This window comes from Eumetopias jubatus, unplaced genomic scaffold, assembly GCF_037043125.1.
Source record: "Eumetopias jubatus isolate StellerSeaLion01/CBP00866 unplaced genomic scaffold, mEumJub1_p1.0 scaffold_4, whole genome shotgun sequence".
In the NCBI taxonomy this organism is placed as follows: domain Eukaryota; kingdom Metazoa; phylum Chordata; class Mammalia; order Carnivora; family Otariidae; genus Eumetopias; species Eumetopias jubatus.
The window spans coordinates 90,601,331-90,620,050 of NW_028274810.1; the positions used below are offsets into that span (position 1 = coordinate 90,601,331).

Below are 18,720 nucleotides of genomic sequence, written 5' to 3' on the forward strand. Positions count from 1 at the left end.
TAAATCTTTGTAACAATTCAAAAAAGTGGGTGGTGTCAGGGTGCCTATTTAACAGATGGGAAAATTAAAGCTCGGAGGGCTGATTCCACAGCTCATGCTTTTCTCAAAACATTACCCTGCCCCTGTAGGAGTCTGCTCTGTTTCCCAGGCCCATCCATAGGCCTTCCTGCACACAACTAGAGGCAAGGCCTAGAATCCACACTACAATTTCCAGAATTCTCACCCTCTGAAATTACTTCGCCTTCTTTAAAGTACCTGAGGCATGGGCAAATTCTCTTCCACAGAGGTCACATGTCACCGGCAGCCTCTTCTTCTTCTTCTTCGGGACATCGGGCTCTCCTCCTGCACCATGGGCCTCCAGCTGATGTTTTTCCAGCTCCTTCTTAGAATCCTTGGTCTCGTTGCACTCCTTACACTGCACCTGTTTGCTCTTGGCCACCCGGCAGCGCTTCATGTGCACCTTCAGGCGGCAGTAGAAATGGAAGCTTTTGTCACAGGCCTTACAGACGAAGCTCTTCTTGGCAGAGTCGGGGGAGGCAGACGCGTCTTTCTCTTGTTGCTCTGGCAAGGAACTGGTCTCGCCTTGACCGCTCTGTTTCCCAGACTGGCAGCCTTCCTCTGCTGGCTCGGCTACCTTCTCATCTGCTCTGTCGTTGGCTTCACGGTGAAATTTAGCATTCACCTTCCATCTTTCCCTCCCTCCACTTTCCTGAGTAAGGAAGCCTGCAGACAGAGAGAAATTGCATGGCTCTGGAAATTCTACATTTCTACTTTGCTTCCTAACTTTTCTTAGAGAAGGCTGCAGACTATGTGGGACCCTCTAAAACTCTGGAGTAATACCACTGTCACCTTTACTTTCCGATACATGACCATAGCATCAGTTTACATCTCTGCTTGTGACCTATCTAGGTACTGAGAGCATACCGAAGTAATAAGGCGGCAACGGATGAACCCTGCTAAGAACTGCCGCCTCTTCTCTCCAATAGGGACACAACCCGCAGGCCTGACGGGACCCCCACCCCACTCTGTTCCTTACCAGTGTATGCTAACTCATGCATGACAGGCTGCAGGCCTGGGAAAGATCTGTGGACGCTGCACAGGAGGTGACATATCTCAATGGCCGGGACAGATTTTTCCATGGCTCTGCTCAGCACTACTTTCAGGGAAGCTTCAGGGCTGGCTGTCTCAGAGGAAATGCTCAGAATCTAAATGAACACCATGAGACAAAGGTTTGTGGTTAATACCAGCAGTTTTCTCCATGGTTTTCAACTTAGGGGGGAAAAAAAGCTAATTTCAGGAAGGCACTGCTCCCTCTATAAGAAGTTTACATTTCTTGGATAAATGTAGTGGAGAACCCTCTTTTCCAGAGAACAGGGAAATTGGCAAAATTAAAAAAAAAAAAGAAAGAAAGAAAAGAAAAGGGAGGCCCATGTCAAGACACACATGCAAATACAAAGAAGGTACCAGCAAGGAAGCACTGCGCATTTTCTACAAGAAGTAACTTTTCAGAAGCCAGGAGTATCCGTAAGAACTTTTCTAGATCTTAATATTAAAAGCTTGGAAAGCTGTAGGATTTGGTAGTTGGTGGCTCTGTCTTGAAGATCAAGATAATTTTTCATAATATATAATTGTCTCAGTGTCTGGAAGTAATTCTGCATGATCAGTGGCTTCACATTTTTAGACCCTTAGATGTACCCTTTTAAACATTTTCTTTCATGAAAAAAAAAAAACCCTCAGCTTTTTAAAGAAGGTTCAAATAGGGGCTTTAAAGAGGCCAAGAATTTTATTTCAAAGCCATCCTCTTTCAGAATGTTAGAGCTATCAGCAGAAAGAGTCCGTACACTGAGAAAATAAAGCAAAACCATCCACAGATGGCCAAATGGAATTTTCGTTTGGGAAGACATTTTATTTCTGCTCTTTTCAAGTCTATCTAAATAAACCTGATGTCCCTGGAGGCAGGCCTGAGATTCATTAGCAAGGCTCAAACTCATCAACTGTGGGAGCTCCGTTTCTGAAGCGGGAAGCATGCTAGAGAGAGTCTAGCAGATGCATCCTTCCTGTGAAGCCCCAAAGAAGTATGTTCCACCTTCTTCCCATCTGAGAGTCAGACCAAGGTGGGGCTGTCACCTGTGTGGACAGTGCTAGAAACCTGCCCTTCTGCACACCTTCCACCCCTACCTGGATTAAAAAGCACGTACAGGTGAACCTAATTTTAGTCCCTTTATAATTCTTCCTCACTTGAGATGCCCATGATCCTGGGCTGGACACCCATGAATCCCCCTGCCGTCCCCACCTGGTTTTTCTGGGATGCTGGCCACACTGAGAAGTATTACAGAAAATGAGCTGGCACTATTTGCTACCGCATATGGGCAAAAGCTTTGTTCTGTCTATGTTTATCTTGGCTCTTCCTAGACGCCGGAACAGAGTATGTAATATGACCGACTTTACTTTCCTTCCTCTGAAAGCAGTTGCTTCTGAGAACATGTTAGGGAACAGTATCATGGTTCCCCTTGAGTTTACCTACGTTTAGGCAAATGAAATACATCTAGGTTTGAGTCACATGAGCCTGGGTTCAAATCCTGACTTCAACTTCGACCAGCTGGAGCATCCTAGACATGTTAACGAACCCCTTGGAGCCTGAGTTCCCTCATCTGTAAAGTGTGGATGACACCACCCTGCCACACAGAGTTGGGAGAATTAAAAAACAAAGAAGTGTTGGCTCAGCACGGAGCTCGGCTTGCAACAGGCACCCCGCATAATCTGGTGCCCCCCTCAGGAACGAGACCGTCCCAGGCATTAGCCTGGTAGAACTCTCTGGAACAATGGGTTTTCCCCCACCGCACCTCCTTCACAGCGTCTACCAGCTGTTCCTCCTCTGCAGTAAAGCACTTGAGTCCCACCCCCTGTTGGATGGCCTCTAAGATCAGTCTGCGATGCCTCAGGACGGCTTCCAAGGCTGCACTTTCTGGGCTGGCCACTGAAAGAAAGGGGGATTGAAAACTCATGAGTGAAACTATGAGCACCATTTTTCCTTCACCTTTCTCAACTCTTCACAGGGAGGATACACTTCACCGATCTCCTTCCTGGGGCTGGGAGTGGGGAAAATGGCAAATTAATATAAGCTTAGACTATTTCCAGCGTATTTTATTTTACGAGGTACACAAACTCCCATGTCCTTCAACAAAACTGCCAGTCCTTACTTCCAATGGTGGGGATGTGGAAGATGGCCATGAGAGCTGCTGCTCTCTTCTGGCAAGACTGACGCTATTCTCCACCGGGGACAAGGCTCTGACAGAGATCAGGTAGGCCTACCTGCCCGGAAGAAGGCATCGGCACCAGGTTCCCTTCGTATTTCCTCCATGAGCAGGTTCAGGGGGCAGGTCTTGGTCTCCTGAGCCACCAGCAACAATTGCCAAATGGCTGTTGCAGAGAGAGTCTGCTTTTCTAGAACTGCTGACATCAGAGAACTGAAACCACCCGAGTCAGAGTCACGTTTCACGAGCTTCTCCATGACCTTCAAGATGTGGCACAAAAATACATGTAAGGGATCCTCTAGGCGCCAGCCCAGCTGCAGAGCTGCGAGTCTGAGTCCTGGGCTACAGTGGACGTATTTCTGGGGCTTTCGCAACATCACTTCTCAACCGGAGAGACTTTTAGAACTGCCAAAGCTCTTCACACTTCCTTTTGAATGCCTTTCTTATTACTGCAGAAATTACAATCTCTGACTTATCACTCTGCCCTAGAAATCAAATCACTTTTTCTCCTTCTCTACGGACCCCTTAGCATTTCTCATCACGGCTGTGTGTGTACATTTATGTAAAATATAAATATATTTTTAAAGTATGTATATTTGTCATCTTTTTTCCTTCTCTCCTTTTACCCACCCTCCCTCCCTCTCCCCCGCTTTTTCTCTTACCTCTCTTTCTCCACGGGCTAAACCCTTCACATGTGGGATCACTTTTAGTAATATCTGGTTGTCTGTGAAAATCTCCGAGAGGTTTTCATGATACCGCCTCAACAGCTCGGTCCCATAATCATCAGGGCTTGCTCGGACTGCAAGGATATTAGCAAAACAATGTTTGCTACAACAAAATGTCCTTACGGGCTTCTGCTACAGAGGATTAGGGAGGTTACAAACGACAGAGGAAGAGCATTATCACACAAGTGCTCTGTCTCCTCTGGAAGGCAAGTTCGGCTCCTGGCTTGGGGCCTCATGTATGTGTGTTCAGATCTCCTTTGGTCTACCCTTAATCACTTGGTGCTTCGGGTTACAAAACCACTAACACTTTCAAAGTCAGCGGTTTGCAAAGTCAGTGATTGCTCAACAGGGAGGTAATTAGAAGGTGTGCTTGTAAGAGATTCAGACATACAGATTCAAGGGGTGTTATTCCTCGAGCCTGAGGTTAAGGATCCATGTGGCAATCCAAAATACTAGCAGGCATGAGTCAAGACTCCGGTAGTGAAGCTGACCCATCGTTCTTCATGCCCTTTGAGCCAATCTGTTACTCTCTTTTAAAAGGTCATATTTAATTTCAAAGTCAGAAAAATAAACACTATCAGGAATTTCCTTTAGTTTTACAGATATTTAAAAATGTATTCTCCTCTTTGGCCCAGTTAACTTTGCTTCTGGGAATCATGCCTTAAGAAATGCTCTGGAAGCAAAAAGTCTGTGTACAAAGATATTTGTCACTGTGTAACCTGTGATGAGGAGGGGGAAGAGAACACCTAGTATTTAGTAAGGACCTATGATTTGCTACATGCTGCATATATATTGTCTCACAGTAGCCACAAAAATGAATGTGATGGGTGCCATTCTCACCCCCATCTCAGAGAGGAAAAAGTGAGGTTCAGAAGGGTTAAGTCATTGGCTCAGGGTCACACAGCTACAAAATAATCAGGTAGTCTTGATAGCCCTAACCGTTACGCCACATGTACCCCTAAACAGGACATAAGTAATGCATGATATGCATCCCTGTAATGGAAAACTACACAGCCTTCAAAAATAGGGTTATAGAGCGTTTTCTGCGATGTGGGGGAGAAAGTATATTATACTGTTAAGCAGAGGAAATTATAAAATTATAAAATACAGTAGAATATCTCACCATTGTAAAAATAATGTGACAAATACGTCAATGTGCTAGTACTGACATAATCAAGTGGGAGGGTTTGAGGTTGTTTTCTTCTTTATTTTGTAAATTGTTCAAGTTTGTATTGGTATTAATTATTTTTATAAGCTAGAAGAAAGTCCTCTCCTTTTGCAACTACCCTTTTTCTGAAAACCACCTTGGTCTCAAGTGCTCTGGGACTGGGGAGAACTGGCTAGACTTGGCACATTTTTCTAAGGACTGGGACAGGGACTCCTATCCCCCCAGACTGAATGTACATGAGGGGTGGGTAATTCTGGGGACCGCCAGAACCAAAGAGCACTCACACGGGAGTGGGAAAATCAAGATCGGAGTCTTGGCTGCTCAGATTTATCAAAACAGCTTGTCAAAATTATGAGCTCTGTGAGCCGGCTGGCTCCTTCGGCATTCCCAGATGCCAGGTGCCAGCCCTGGGAAAGCCACACCTTCACAAACCCCGAACCACGGGAACATCACGGGGACGCTTGACGGACAAGAGGTGTTCTCAGATTTCAGATCTTAACTCCAGAACTACTGAGAATCACTGCTTTCTGTTGTACCAGGGCATCTCTCACCATTACCTCATCTCCCCAGCATGGAGCCCAAAGGGTGTTGAAGCTCTAATTTTCTGTGGGAGAGGTTCCAGTCCAGAGAGCCTACAATTAACGGATACCTGGGGTGCCTGACGAGGTGGCTAATCGCTGCAAATTCTCCAGCAGAAGGCCCAAGTGTGGGGACGTCGGTTTCACAGCCTGAAGGAGTTTTACCAAACTCTCTGCAGTCAGAGTCTTATCTTCAGACACTCTGTGCAGTAGCTTCTCCATTGTCTCCTTGGGTGTCCCGCCCTCGCAGCAATCCAGGATCACCTGCAGCGGCAAGCAATCGGGCAGACAGCGGTTACCGGCACTTCCAGATGCATCTGAGGCGCCGCAGGGGAACCCAGTGAGACTCTCAGCAGGACCGGGCGCCTGTCCCCAGGTCCCCCTCCGCGGCCTCCGGCACCGCTGTTCCCAGAGTCTCCTCCTTGTGCTATGTCAGTAAAAAGCCCAAGTTTTCTCCGAACGAACAGCTCTGTGAAAATCCTTCCTCCTCAACTGCAGGTCTGTGTAGATGCTTTGTGGTTCCCCACCACCCCTCCCCTCCAGTTTGCATTTTGTGCGATTCCTACCCGAAGCCCACATGGCAGCGCAGGCAGCCTACCTCTCCCCTGGTTCTTCAGACTGGGTTCATTCAGACACAGGGACTGAGAAACAGACTGGCAATTAATGAATCCAGCTACAGCGGTTTTCAGCCTCCGTTCAATAACTACATGATCGTGGGAAGAGGTTGCAATTTCAGGGCAATCCTATTATTTTACTTCCTTTTACTTAATTTTCATAGCAATTTGAATGTCCAGATAATTTACACATTAGTCTGTGGTCTCATTTAAAGTGCATTTCTGGATAATTTTTCTTGTAGATTCTCGATCTCTCTTATCAGCTCCACACACACACGGCTCCAGTCATCATCCCCCACCTCCACCCCCTTTGTTCTTCCTTGGTGTGCTGGAGTCAGGAGGGCACAGGGCTCCAGCAAGAGGCTGAACAATAAAACACACGACTGTTATTTTATCGTTATTTTCCTATTACAAGATAACTATTTCCTAATGGACTACAACTCACTATGTATAACTTGGCTCTTATAACACTGATAATGTGGGGGATTATTTCAACATATGTAATCTACAGATTCCTTAAGTAACCAAATTTTGAGCTTTCCTTTGGGAAAATACCAGCTTTCAGGAGAAACAGTCAAGCAGATCAGTCACAGTAGCATGCTAGAGGATGCCATTATCAAATTAACTCCCATTTAAAAATAAATTTAGCTATAAAACCAAATTAGTTTTATGTATATGAAAGGAGCATCTGTATTATATATATGGAAGGAATGCATACATTATATATTAAGCTGTCATATTCATCAGTACAGAACATAGTCATTCTCTTTGTTTAATGTCTAATATAACTAGATTCCTACTAAATGAATCATAACTTAAAATTAGAGCACCTGTATCTAAAAACCATGCTGATTTTGGTGCTCTTAGTTCCTAAGCAATGACCTGATATATAATGAGGCAGCCAGATATTGTCCAGAGTGGGTAGGGCCTTTAAAAAGCCAGACAAGCCTAGTAGGAACCCCAGTCCTAAAATGTACAGCCAGTGTGACCTTCAGTGAGTGCTTTCATTCTTTGAACCTTATCTTCCTCATCTGTGAAAGAAGAGAATAATACCAACTCTTGCACACTTGTTATTAGGAGTTTCTGAAGTTGCTATTTGCAGAGCCTGACATAACGTCTAAGACATACGTGATCTTTAAATGACAGTTGGTATTGATACCCTTAGGCAGCTGTAGGCACAGTGGTTAAGAGAACATGCCGTGTTTCCAAGTCTGAGCTCCAGTATGGATGCCCAGCAGCTGTATCTTTGGGTGAGCTGCTTCACCTTCCTAAGTGTCTGTTTCCTCATCTTTAAAATGAGGGTAATATCCGTGACTTCATAAAGTTGATGTGAGGGTAGAATTTAGTAATGTTTAAAAGGTCCTCAGCACACCGCTCAGCACACGGTAAGCAGTAAGTTAACAACTGTCGTAATTACTGTTTTTGTATCTGTTTCCAATCCTGAAGTAAAGACATTTCTATTTACCATTTCTTATAGAACCCAGGGTATGTATACATAGGGGCCGTGGTGCCTTGATTAGCATCATTGCGCAACAGAAGAGAGTTCTAAAAGGCCCGAGTGCATGTTCCATGTGATGCCCACACACTGTGGCCATTAGATCAACATTCACCTCTATGGTCCTGTTTTATTGTTTCGCTTCAATTTTCACGAGAAGAAGTAGCTTAATGAAGCTCTAGTAGAACCCCAATTCTAAGAGGTGTTTTTGTGATTTATAACTAATTTAAGTTCTTCTGCTTCAGTCCTTTCTGTCAAGTAAACTGAAAGTGACAGAGGAAAATGACAGTGTGGTCTGTCTTGGTGCAGAGAATGAGGCTGAGTCTGGGCTCTTCTTATAAATGCTGTTTTACCGAGATAATGAAACAGTTCAAAGGACACATTCAATTTAGCTAATAAGGAAAAGGTTTGAATGAGTAATCGAATGAAATCCCTAAATAGGGAATCAGGTACTTCTAGAGCTATAAGCAACTTACTTAAACTGAGTGCCTGAAATTACATTCGTCTTAAGCCTAAGGAGAAACCAGGGGCTTAATCTTATTTTGTATAATATCTTTCTCTAAGAAATTCAAAGGAGTTATAATTTTGGGAACACATAATTTATGAAGTCTAATTTTGAGATTAAGGATTGTTCCCATTTTATGTGAAAAAACTACAATTTATGACCACTGAGAAAAAGAGAATTGGGGGTCCAGTCTTTACTACTGATCCATTCTACCACTGCTTTCTAAACATTTTCTCTCCCAAACATGTAAGCCACTTCCCAGCTTTAAGAACTGATGCCACAGAAGTTCTCTGTCCCTATTCCTTCCTTCCAGATATAAAAATATTTTTAGCACAAAGTTGAAATCAGTAACACCAACAAACACAGTTATCTAGTTGACTTGAGAAGTCATGACAGCAGTTTCATGAGGATTTTAGTAGCTGCTGGTGGGAGAGTAAACTGGTACAACCTTTCTGAAGGGCAATTTGGCAATATATAGCAAACACTTGAAAAATTTTATACTCTCTATTCCAAAATTCCACTTCTTAGAAATTACTTGAAGGAAACAGTTTGAGAAGTATGCAAAGATTTGTGTGCAAGGATGTTCTCTACATCATTTATTATGGCAGAAAGTTGGAAACAAATGTGCAACAACAAACAACTAACGAATTATGGTATGTTCATTAAACAAAATACAATGCAGTTACCAAAGTCCATATTATAGTATGGAAATATATTCACAATACATTAAATAAAAAACCCAAAGTCATTCTGTATAAGCCTATCCCAGGATGACTCAAATGAGAAAAAGTGGGAGCACATGCTCTAAAATGTCAGCAGTGATCATCTCGGAGTGCTGAGATGGTGAGAGATTTTAATTTTTTTTCTTTTTGCTTGTTTCCCCAATTTTTCCTACAGGTGAACAGTGTATCGTTTCTGTAAAGAAGAAAAGTGTCAAAATTATAATTACAAATGTGCCTAAACGTTTTCACTCCTGGGGCAACTGTTTTACATTAACAACTCATCGAGTCAGAGCAGGACTATCCCCACCCCATCCACGTATCTAAACATTTCATCATACGACACGACGTGCAAGCCCCTCAGCCAGCTGCTGCCAAGGGTACAAAGAGACACGGTTCAAGAATGTGAACTTCTAGGTGCTTACTATGCAGTAGGTACAAAAACACTGCAAGGGAAAAAGTGCTATGGGCCACAAAAGAGGTTAAAAAAAGTGCTACATAAACTCAGGAGGGAGGAAGGGATGCTCAACACCACAGTTACCCTTTTTTCAGTGCCAGTCAGGAATTCCTCCTTGGCTGTTTCCAGAAACTCCAGGATAGGTCTCAGCTGTGTGACACACTGGATCAGGTCCTCTTTGTGTTCTAGTAACAGAGCAGACAAGGTCTTTCCCTCCTCTGTGCTCCCTGGGGGAAGAGAGAGTGTGAGAGACGCACAGGAGAAGCTAGTCAATTTGAAGAAAATGACAGCACGGTTTGTCAAGAGAGATCTAACAGAATAGTAAAGTGATTCTCAGCCTATTTTGAGCACCCAAATGCAGAATCTCTTTCTGGAGAGGAAAATACTTTATTATTCTGTTTAAACTCTATGAAAGGAAAAATGTTTCATTTATCTGTCGAAACACAAAGCTGCAGAGCCAGGCAGAGGTTAACTTCCGGTTGGCAAGGCCACCGCTTTGTACCTAACCCAAATGAGAGAAACTTTAGCCATCAGTGCTGCCGGCAAACCAGTTCACCCTGGGCACTCAAAACATCGCCTGGGATGTGTGGCTTGTGAAGGGCAGGAGAACATTGATGATCTTCTCCAACTTCAAGGTGTCAGACTAGTTAACTAGGGGACAGGAACGGAGACTCAAATTTAGCTTGTATATATTTAACAGGCAGCTTCTGGAATTCTGTGTAGAACTGATGTGAAAATCACTTAATGATAACTAAGCCGCCGAGGAAATGTCATCACCAGAGCAAACTTGACAGCACCTTCCCAGAATAAAACTCAAGCCACCCAGGTGGATGGGGTCTTCTCCTACCTTTTGGCCGCACCACATCGACATCTTCCGGCTTTCTGTCTAACAGTGCTGCCTTTACTGCGGGATCGGAATCTTGGTACAGCTTCAAGAGCGACACGACAGTCTGAACATCCAGGCTCTCGTCTCTTACTTTATCCAGGATTCTCTGGAATGCCGAGTGTCCTTCTTCACCCTCAAGACATCCCATTATAGTCTGTGGACACAAGTAACCGGAAAGAGAGATCAGCCAGCCATGAGAACCCCACGCTCCTTGGATTTGGCGAGTGAGGCCCTCAACAATTTGATCCCCGCCTCTTTGGCCTTTCATGGTATTTGGCATTACGATGGCTTCTGCGTCACAGCTCTTCTGACTTCAGAACACTGAAGCATTCAGGATGGATAAGCACCCACCTTTCTGATCCCTCCTACTCGGCCTTCCTCACTGATTCTCCTTCCAAATCCCTAACCATAAGCAGTACCGAAAATTGATCCCAACTCTATTTTTTCTCCTGTATGATCTCCCTTTGGAAAAGCTCTTACATATACAGCTTTCATAACACCTCTAGGCCGATAACCCTGAAAACTAGCTCCCTAATGCTAAGCTTTCTGTTTAAATCTGGAGCCACACAGTTTCTACTAGAAATGCCTTATCCTCCAGAGGTCTTGGCACCACATGCCACCATCTGGACTCTTCTAACCCTGGAGTACTAAAATATCAGCAACTCCAGTGGTGAAATAAACAAAATTAGCGGGAGGAAGGCCAACTGGAAGGAAGGGTTAATATTTCTATTTTAGCAATAATAAATTTATTTTTAAAAAATCTGGAACCAAAAGTTAATTTTATGTGCATAGCCTTTATATTTCTACTTGGCAAAACTACAACCTTTGATGTTTTTTAGTGTCAATACCATAAAAGAAGAGTTTCCTCACAAGAAAGCAAAAAGTTACGGTTTTCTGCACATACACCACACACACACACACACACACACACACCATGAAAGGATCTCATGAATATCTATACTTGCAAAGTTCAGCTAGACAGTTATTATAAATTCTGGTAGTAATTACAGGTTTAAAATTTTTGTTTAGAGAGATTTTTATCTTTCTCTCCTCCTCCCAAATAAACAGAAATTATGAACAAGTTAAAGTTAGACTGTGTTTCTTGGCTTTTGCTTAAGCTTGCTTCCTGATCACAGAATGAACATATAAAGCCAAGTTAAACTTAAAAAAAAAAAAAAAGGCTCCTGTGATTTTTAGTCATATACAAAAGTAAATTCAGATAAAGCCCAGTTTTGGAATACACATTAACTAAATTAAGTAACTTCCATGAACCTGAGTAACTCATCTTGTCTCCATTTTGAAAATAATAAACAAATGAAATACCAACTCAGCTGAATGCTTACTCGCTTTCAGTCACATTTACTCAACCTTCCATGCTCTTTTTAGTCACCCTAAAATCTCTTTAAGGAATGCCTTTTCCCTGACAGCAGTAGGGACCTGTGGTAGGCAGCCTCGAGATGGTTCCTAACATCCCTGTCACCAGGTATTCATGCCCTTGGGCTGAACCTGATGTGTGCTTCCAAGGAAAAGCATATGGCATAAGTAATGGAGGGCACTTCTGAGGCTCAGTCACCATGACTTCCCTCTCGTCCATGTGGGCACTCTCTGCCTTCGCTCTGGAGGCAAGCTGCCATGTTGTGAGCTGCCCTACAGAGAGGCCCACGTGGCAGGGAACGGATGTCTCTGGCCAACAGTCAGTGAGTGAGCTTGGAAGTGAATCTTCAGAACCCTGCCAACAGTCACATGAGTGCACTTAGAAGGAGACACTCCCCATCCCCACCCCACCCCTACCCTGCTCCACTGAGCCCTGAGCTGTCTGCAGCCTTGTCTTGGACCTTGAGCCAGGGACTCAGCGAAGGATGCCTAGATACCTGACCCACAGAAATGGTGAGGTAATAAGTGTGTGTTCTTTTAAACTGCTAAATGTTAAAGAGTAATTTGTTATTCGGCAATAGATACCTAATACATACCCTCTCAATGCCTATGCCCTCAGTAAACATGTTTTTCTCTCTTTATTTCTCCTTTCCTTCCTCCTTTTCTTCAATGCATCTTAACTGATAGAGCATTTAGTCGTCGTCTCTCCTAGGCCAGTGTGCTTTCACCTGAAGCTCTCTGAATCTCAGTATCCAATTTGTCTGGCATTATCATTTGAGCCGGCGGGGAAGAGGCGCTCTCATCAATGGTGGCATCTGATGCACTTCTCATTATCCTCTCTGCTGTATCCTCCTCTGCAGAACTGCTCAGCAGTGAAATTAAAACATTTGTTAACTTCATTGCTCAGCAGTGACGCTAGGGTGTGACCATCTGGGAAGAGGAGCAGGGGTGAGACGATGAAAGGGCCAGAGGGAGCAGTCAGCTGCCTGGACAGCCCTGCTCTTTGCTCTTTCTTCCAGAACCTACTGGAGGCCTGGCACCAGAGCCAGCGTTTTAACTGTTACTCCATCAGCTCCCTGAACTGCCTGGGGCTCCTCCGTGCAGTGAGCCCTTTTCTGAAGTAGCATATCTGCCTAAACAGAGGGCGTCCCATATTGTGGCAGACTGAGGTTCACCGACTGCTACCATGTAACAGAACTCTAAGACATGAGCCCAAAACAGAGTTTTGCTCTTTAAGCAAACATTTGGAATTCCTTTGATTCTTAGAGTTAAAGGTACTTCAATAAATTCATACCAAATGAACTATAGGCCAATATATTTAAAGATGGGACAGTTTCTTTTCCTTTTAAAATTTAAGCTTTGCCTTACACTAAGGTCTTTTAATTGAATTTACTTATTTTCCCAACTGTCTGCCTACTGCCTTTGGATTTGTTTGAGTTATGCTGTGTTCTTACTCACCCATGTCTCCCCTGAATGCCAAGGGCCAGATGATGGCACTCATGACATAGACCCACAAGAGCTCAACATAATCCCAGACACTGTGCGTATGTCATATACTTAACTCCTCACATCAGTCCTCGGAGGCATTATTACCACAACTACTTAAATGAGAGAGAGGTGAAGTAATTTGCCTGAGGTTGCGTGGCCAGTAAGCAGAGTACCAGGGAAGAAACCCTGAGTTTATTCCAGTGACTCAGCACCCCTTTCACCAGTTCCCACCCCTAGATTTTGAGTGTAACCAAATCCATTTACACTGCATTCTCCTGGACTTATAGAGTCAACATCACGTTGAACCCAATGGGTCATATCTAGACAATCTGTACCATTCCTCCTGGTCCCAGTGACTTGTATACAGACTGGTACACAGTAGATGCTTCATAAATATTTGTTTAACCGAATGAATACCTTGCCATATTCCCTTGCCATAAAACCAATAGCCTTTCTATCAATGGCTACATTATCTTAGACTTCATAATTAGAGAGAAGATATGGCAAAACAACAACTTACTTCCATTTCTCATTGACCCGTAAAATGAACCCTACACTCTCAGTGAACACAGTCCAAAAAACACAGACATGCACTTCTTGACAAATCTCCAAAGTAGTGACACGGTTGAAAACATCAGATTCACATAGGAGAGGAGACTTGTTTGCCTTTGAAACAAAGTTGAAAGAGAAAAAAAAGCTACTAGGCCTTAAGCTTTGGGAGTCGTTCTAGAACTTTAGGTGAAAAGTGGATCAAACAGCAAGGAAATCAATAGTAGAAGTTATCTTCTTATTCTAGTCAAAGATTCGCTTTGCTATATACACAATTAATTAAAAGCAGGAACATGGCTAGGAATAAAGAAAGAAGACAATTAAAAGTTCCTGCATAAAAGCTAAAAAAAATTATGAGCTTGCCTTTAAACACAGGATTTGCTCAGCTCAGCCAGAAAGCCTGTTAGGTCAGTATCTGCTTTCTCTAATGGGTAGGGCTATTACACCGAGATAAAGATGGGCAGAAGCCACTTTCCCATCCCAGCACCCAAGAGATTTCTCCTTAATCAGTTCTGGCTTTGGTTTCACACAATCCAAGCAGCCCAGCCTCGTCCCATGTTGCTGCAATCACTGTTCAGGGAATGGCTTTGCCACCTTTCATCATTTATCTCAGGAAATAAAATAAGCAGGACACTAATTAGTTCGTGGCATCCTCCTGAAACCTGGGGCAGTCCAGGCCAGGTGCACACCTTGTGTCTGTGTTTCAGAAAAGGAACAGGCTGGTCCATCTCAACCAGAACACTCAGAGGCCTTCACAAGCCTCCAAATTTCACATCTAAGCACAGATCATTTTTAACGTTAAGCTGTCTTTTTAATGTTATGCCAATTAACCAAATAACAACAACAAAAAGCATTCAAAGCTCCTTGGGAGCTAAAACTCTTTAAACAGAAAAACAACAAACCCCCAGCCTTTACAATTGGAGCTGAAACGCAGACTGATATTTCAAGTGAACAGTTTGCAAATGCTTTCAGTACTGAGGCCTTTTGGGGATTCCCATAGTTTGGTGACTCCAAAAAAATAATTACATATGTGGCAGGATTTCTCTGCTGTCAAGACACTCTATAGGGATAGGGATCCAGTTTTATTTATATGTATTTTCCTAGCAACCACCTCAATGCCTGGCACACACCAGCTGCTCAGTAAATATTTGCTGAATCAAGGGGTAAGCAAAGAATAACACTTGGGAAAAATGTGTACTCGGTGGCCCCTCAAAACACTGAGGTGTCAGCACAGACACTGTGACATCTGCCATCATACACTAAGAACTGTGCAAGCCATTAACTTCTCTAGCAGTGCTTCTCAGAAATGTGGTCTACTGATACCAAAACAGAAACACGGGGAGCTTGTTAAAGATGTAGATCCCCAAGCTCTACCACAACCTAAGAATCAGACTCTCTGGAAATGAGATGTACATTTTAACAAGTGCACCAGATGATTTTTATATACACTGAACCACTGTTCTAGAGACTGATGGCTTTGTACCAGACACTATACCTGCAGTTCAGGAAGGTACTTCCAAATGGGTAATGGTCCCTGTTTGAAAGCATGACTTACAAATTAAGCTTAAAGTAACAGCAATCCATCTCATGTGTCAGAGCAAATGACCATGGCACTAGGATATTATAAGGCATTAAGTAAAAAGGGGGTTTTCAAGGTCAGCTAAGTCTAAAAATACAAAGTTAACGTATAAACAAACAATAGCAGTCAGCACCAATTGAGCTCCTTCTCTGGGCCTGGCATTTTAATGTGAGTTTTCCATCAATAATCTTTATTAATTTCACAATGATCCTGTGATATAGGTGACAACATTCCCATTTTACAAATTAGGAAATTAAGGCTTACAGGGATTAAGTTGTTTGAGGTCACAACACTAGCAAATGGTAGAGCTGAATAACTAACTGTATATCCACACAATGGAACTCTGCTCAGGCATAAAAAGGAATAAATATGCAACAACATAGATAAACCTCAGAAGAATTATGCTGAATGCAAGAAGCCGGACCAAAAAGAATATAGACTGTATGACTCCCTTTATATATAATACTCTAGAAAATGCAAATTCATCCACAGAGAGAGCGCAGGTCAGTGTCACCTGGAGATGGGCAGGTCGAAAGGGGTAGGAGGAGGGATTACTAAGGGCATAAGGAAACTCAGGGGTGATGGATATGTTCAGTATCTTGCTTGTGGCAATGGCGTCAGATTTTAAAGCTTATCAAACTGCACACTTTAAATACATACAGCTCACTGTAAGTAACCTACCTTAATAAACTGATCTAAAAGAAAGTTAAAAAGAGAAAGAGAAGCACAGGGCCCAAGTACAAAGCAGTACTTTACCAACTCTATGTATTTTATTTAATGGAATCTTATGCTCTTCAAATATTTTTTTCTCTTTTTCTTTCTGCAGCTGAAAGGCTTATTATGGAATATAACAGAATCAGTTTTAAATACTACCACCAAGTGATTTGTAGAGCTCTTACTCTGACCTCTAAAACCGAGGAAGAAATAAAATAAGCCTATAATGACCCCAACAGTGAATCAGTGTTCTTTCTAAGTACTACTAATGTTATTGTCACCAAAAGATTAGGACAAGAATTGGGAGGGAAAAAAAATGTTGGATGAAACCATGTACAGCAAAACTTTCTTGAGCACTTGTTATTAGACAGACACTTTTAGGTATCAGCATTAGAAAAAAAAATGCTTAACACACAGTTCAAGTGAGTATCCAGGCAACCCTAATAATCTGAGTACTGCTGATCTATGCTGCTGCTCCTCAGGCACCGGAATTAAGTAGAGAGGAAGTCCCAAGAGGGAAAATGAAGAGGTGCGTCTCTAAGCCATCCAGGTAACAAACTTGTAACAAAAACGATAGCTTGAACAGAGAACATCCACGTGCAAAAATATAAAACCATAATGTCCTTCAGTATTATCGGTACAAAGAATATCAAGGTTTTACAACTTATCACCTCCCTAACAGAGTCACTGGGGTTAACACAGTGTTATGAAAAGCTGTTCTTTCAAGAAAGTAATTTACAGTCAGCTGTCAATTAACCATGGTTAAAAGAAATACCTGACTTGAATTGTTGTTGTTTTAAAGTAACTTGCTATGAATCTGGGAAATACTTATATAGCAGAAAGGCATTCACTGCTTGGATGAAGGTAACTAACAGACATGCAATTGCCTACAGCGACATGGGAAGCCTCCCGCCACGCAGATGAGCAAGCCTGCAGGGACAGTGCCCACCAGCTCTGCCAAGCCCCGCTCAGCACGGGACGCATGGCTGGGGGAAAGGCAAAGCAAGAGGAGTCCTAAAGTGGCTGTGGACGTTCAAGGGATGGGGAGTCAGGTAGTGAGGAAGCCCACTGGTGGGGATGCGTCTCACTGAGAGATTGAAAGAAAGAAAAGGCCAGTTATTTAAGAAATAAGAGCTTGATAACCACTGGGCAGTTGTTGGGCCGTTCCTAAACACTTCTACATACATGACATACATGTATCATTTTCCCCTACTGGCAGTAAAACCCAGTGTGCAAGGGAACCGCTCTAAAGTCAGAATGCTTGACTCTGAATTCTTGCTCAGTCCTACAAGCTCTGCGGCCTTGGCCAGGTTATATACCTGAAACCATTTTTCTCATCTGTGAAATGGGGCTAAAAAACAGTAAAATAGTACCCACCCGGGTGATTTTTTGTGAGAACTAAATGTGATAACATGTGTGCCAAGCATAGCAAGGTAAGTATTCAATAAATGTTCACCACTAGTGGTTTTATGTCATAAAATGGCCACTGTATTCTTAAACATTGGATGCAATTTACTATATAAGGTTTACATTAAGTCCATTTCGTACCTTGTTTTGAGTATTTCTTATTGTTCTGCTCTGGTTTTTATCATTCAGTCTTGATTTGGGGTTATCCATGACTACTTTCTGCCTCATTTTATCCTTGATTAATCAGGAGGAAACGGTATGATCAGTTACGTATCCTGGATCAAAACTGGTTGTAAGCCTGGTGATCAGAATATAACTTAGTTTTGAAAGCATCTTGCCTAGTACTTTTGCAAGACTGCCCTTTAGAAAACAAATGTCAAAAAAAATTAAAGTTTGAGGGATGCCTGGGTGGCTCAGTCAGTTAAGTGTCTGCCTTTGGCTCAGGTCATGATCCCAGCGTCCTGGGATCGAGTCCTGCATGGGGCTCCTTGCTCGGCGGGGAGCCTGCTTCTCCCTCTGCCTGCCGCTCCCCCTGCTTGTGCTCTCTTTCTCTCTCTGACAAATAAATAAATAAAATCTTTAAAAAAAATTAAAGTTTGAAAAAACAAAGACCCTGGAGTATTTTGCATTTTCAGAGTTCTGCCCCGTATGGGAAGCTGGTCTGGTATCGAGAGAACACTACATCCGCAAACAAATAAAACGGTACTTACCTCCTCCTGTGCACCTTTAATTTCCGAACACTCTTCTAGTCTTTTTAAAACATCCTGGGTTACCAAGAGTGCATCAGAGAAGACACTTTCATTCTCTAGAAGAAAATTCAGCTGATGGTGTTTCCTCTCATACTCTGAGTACAAAACAGAATAAAAAAAAATATATCAGTGATTCATTATTTGAGATGATTTTTAAAAGTTTAAGCTGACAACCTTTAGGTCGTATGCTGCATTTATAACTGACACCTAGCACATCAGTCGTGGGTAACAGAAAACAGTGTCCCTACCAGCTTCCTCCTCTGTGCCGCCCTCATCCTGGTTAGAATAATGGGTAAGCAACAAAACCGGTATATCAGGGGCACTTAAGGTGACTCAGTAGGTTAAGCATCCGACTCTTGATTTCGGCTCAGGTTGTGATCTCAGGATCATGAGACCAAGCCCTGAGTCAGGCTCCGCACTGGACACAGAGCCTGCCTGGGATTCTCTCTCCCCATCTCA

General features: G+C 43.0%; 1 protein-coding gene across 3 annotated transcripts in view; it reads right to left on the reverse strand.

The window, feature by feature from the left end:
- The window catches only part of ZBTB40 (zinc finger and BTB domain containing 40), a 73,999-nt gene that overhangs the window by 15,782 nt on the left and 39,497 nt on the right, over positions 1–18,720 (reverse strand). For 2 of the 3 annotated variants that reach the window (XM_028090803.2, XM_028090802.2), the window contains exons 3-11: positions 18,223–18,356; positions 10,363–10,555; positions 9,600–9,742; positions 5,797–5,989; positions 3,917–4,053; positions 3,313–3,514; positions 2,844–2,977; positions 1,037–1,205; positions 256–723 (exon numbers count right to left, since the gene is read on the reverse strand). In XM_028090803.2, the coding sequence (XP_027946604.1) occupies positions 256–723; positions 1,037–1,205; positions 2,844–2,977; positions 3,313–3,514; positions 3,917–4,053; positions 5,797–5,989; positions 9,600–9,742; positions 10,363–10,555; positions 18,223–18,356 (1,773 nt within the window). Of the gene's footprint in view, positions 1–255; positions 724–1,036; positions 1,206–2,843; positions 2,978–3,312; positions 3,515–3,916; positions 4,054–5,796; positions 5,990–9,599; positions 9,743–10,362; positions 10,556–17,653; positions 17,913–18,222; positions 18,357–18,720 lie in introns of those variants that run through there. The other variant, XM_028090804.2, reaches the window with a different exon arrangement.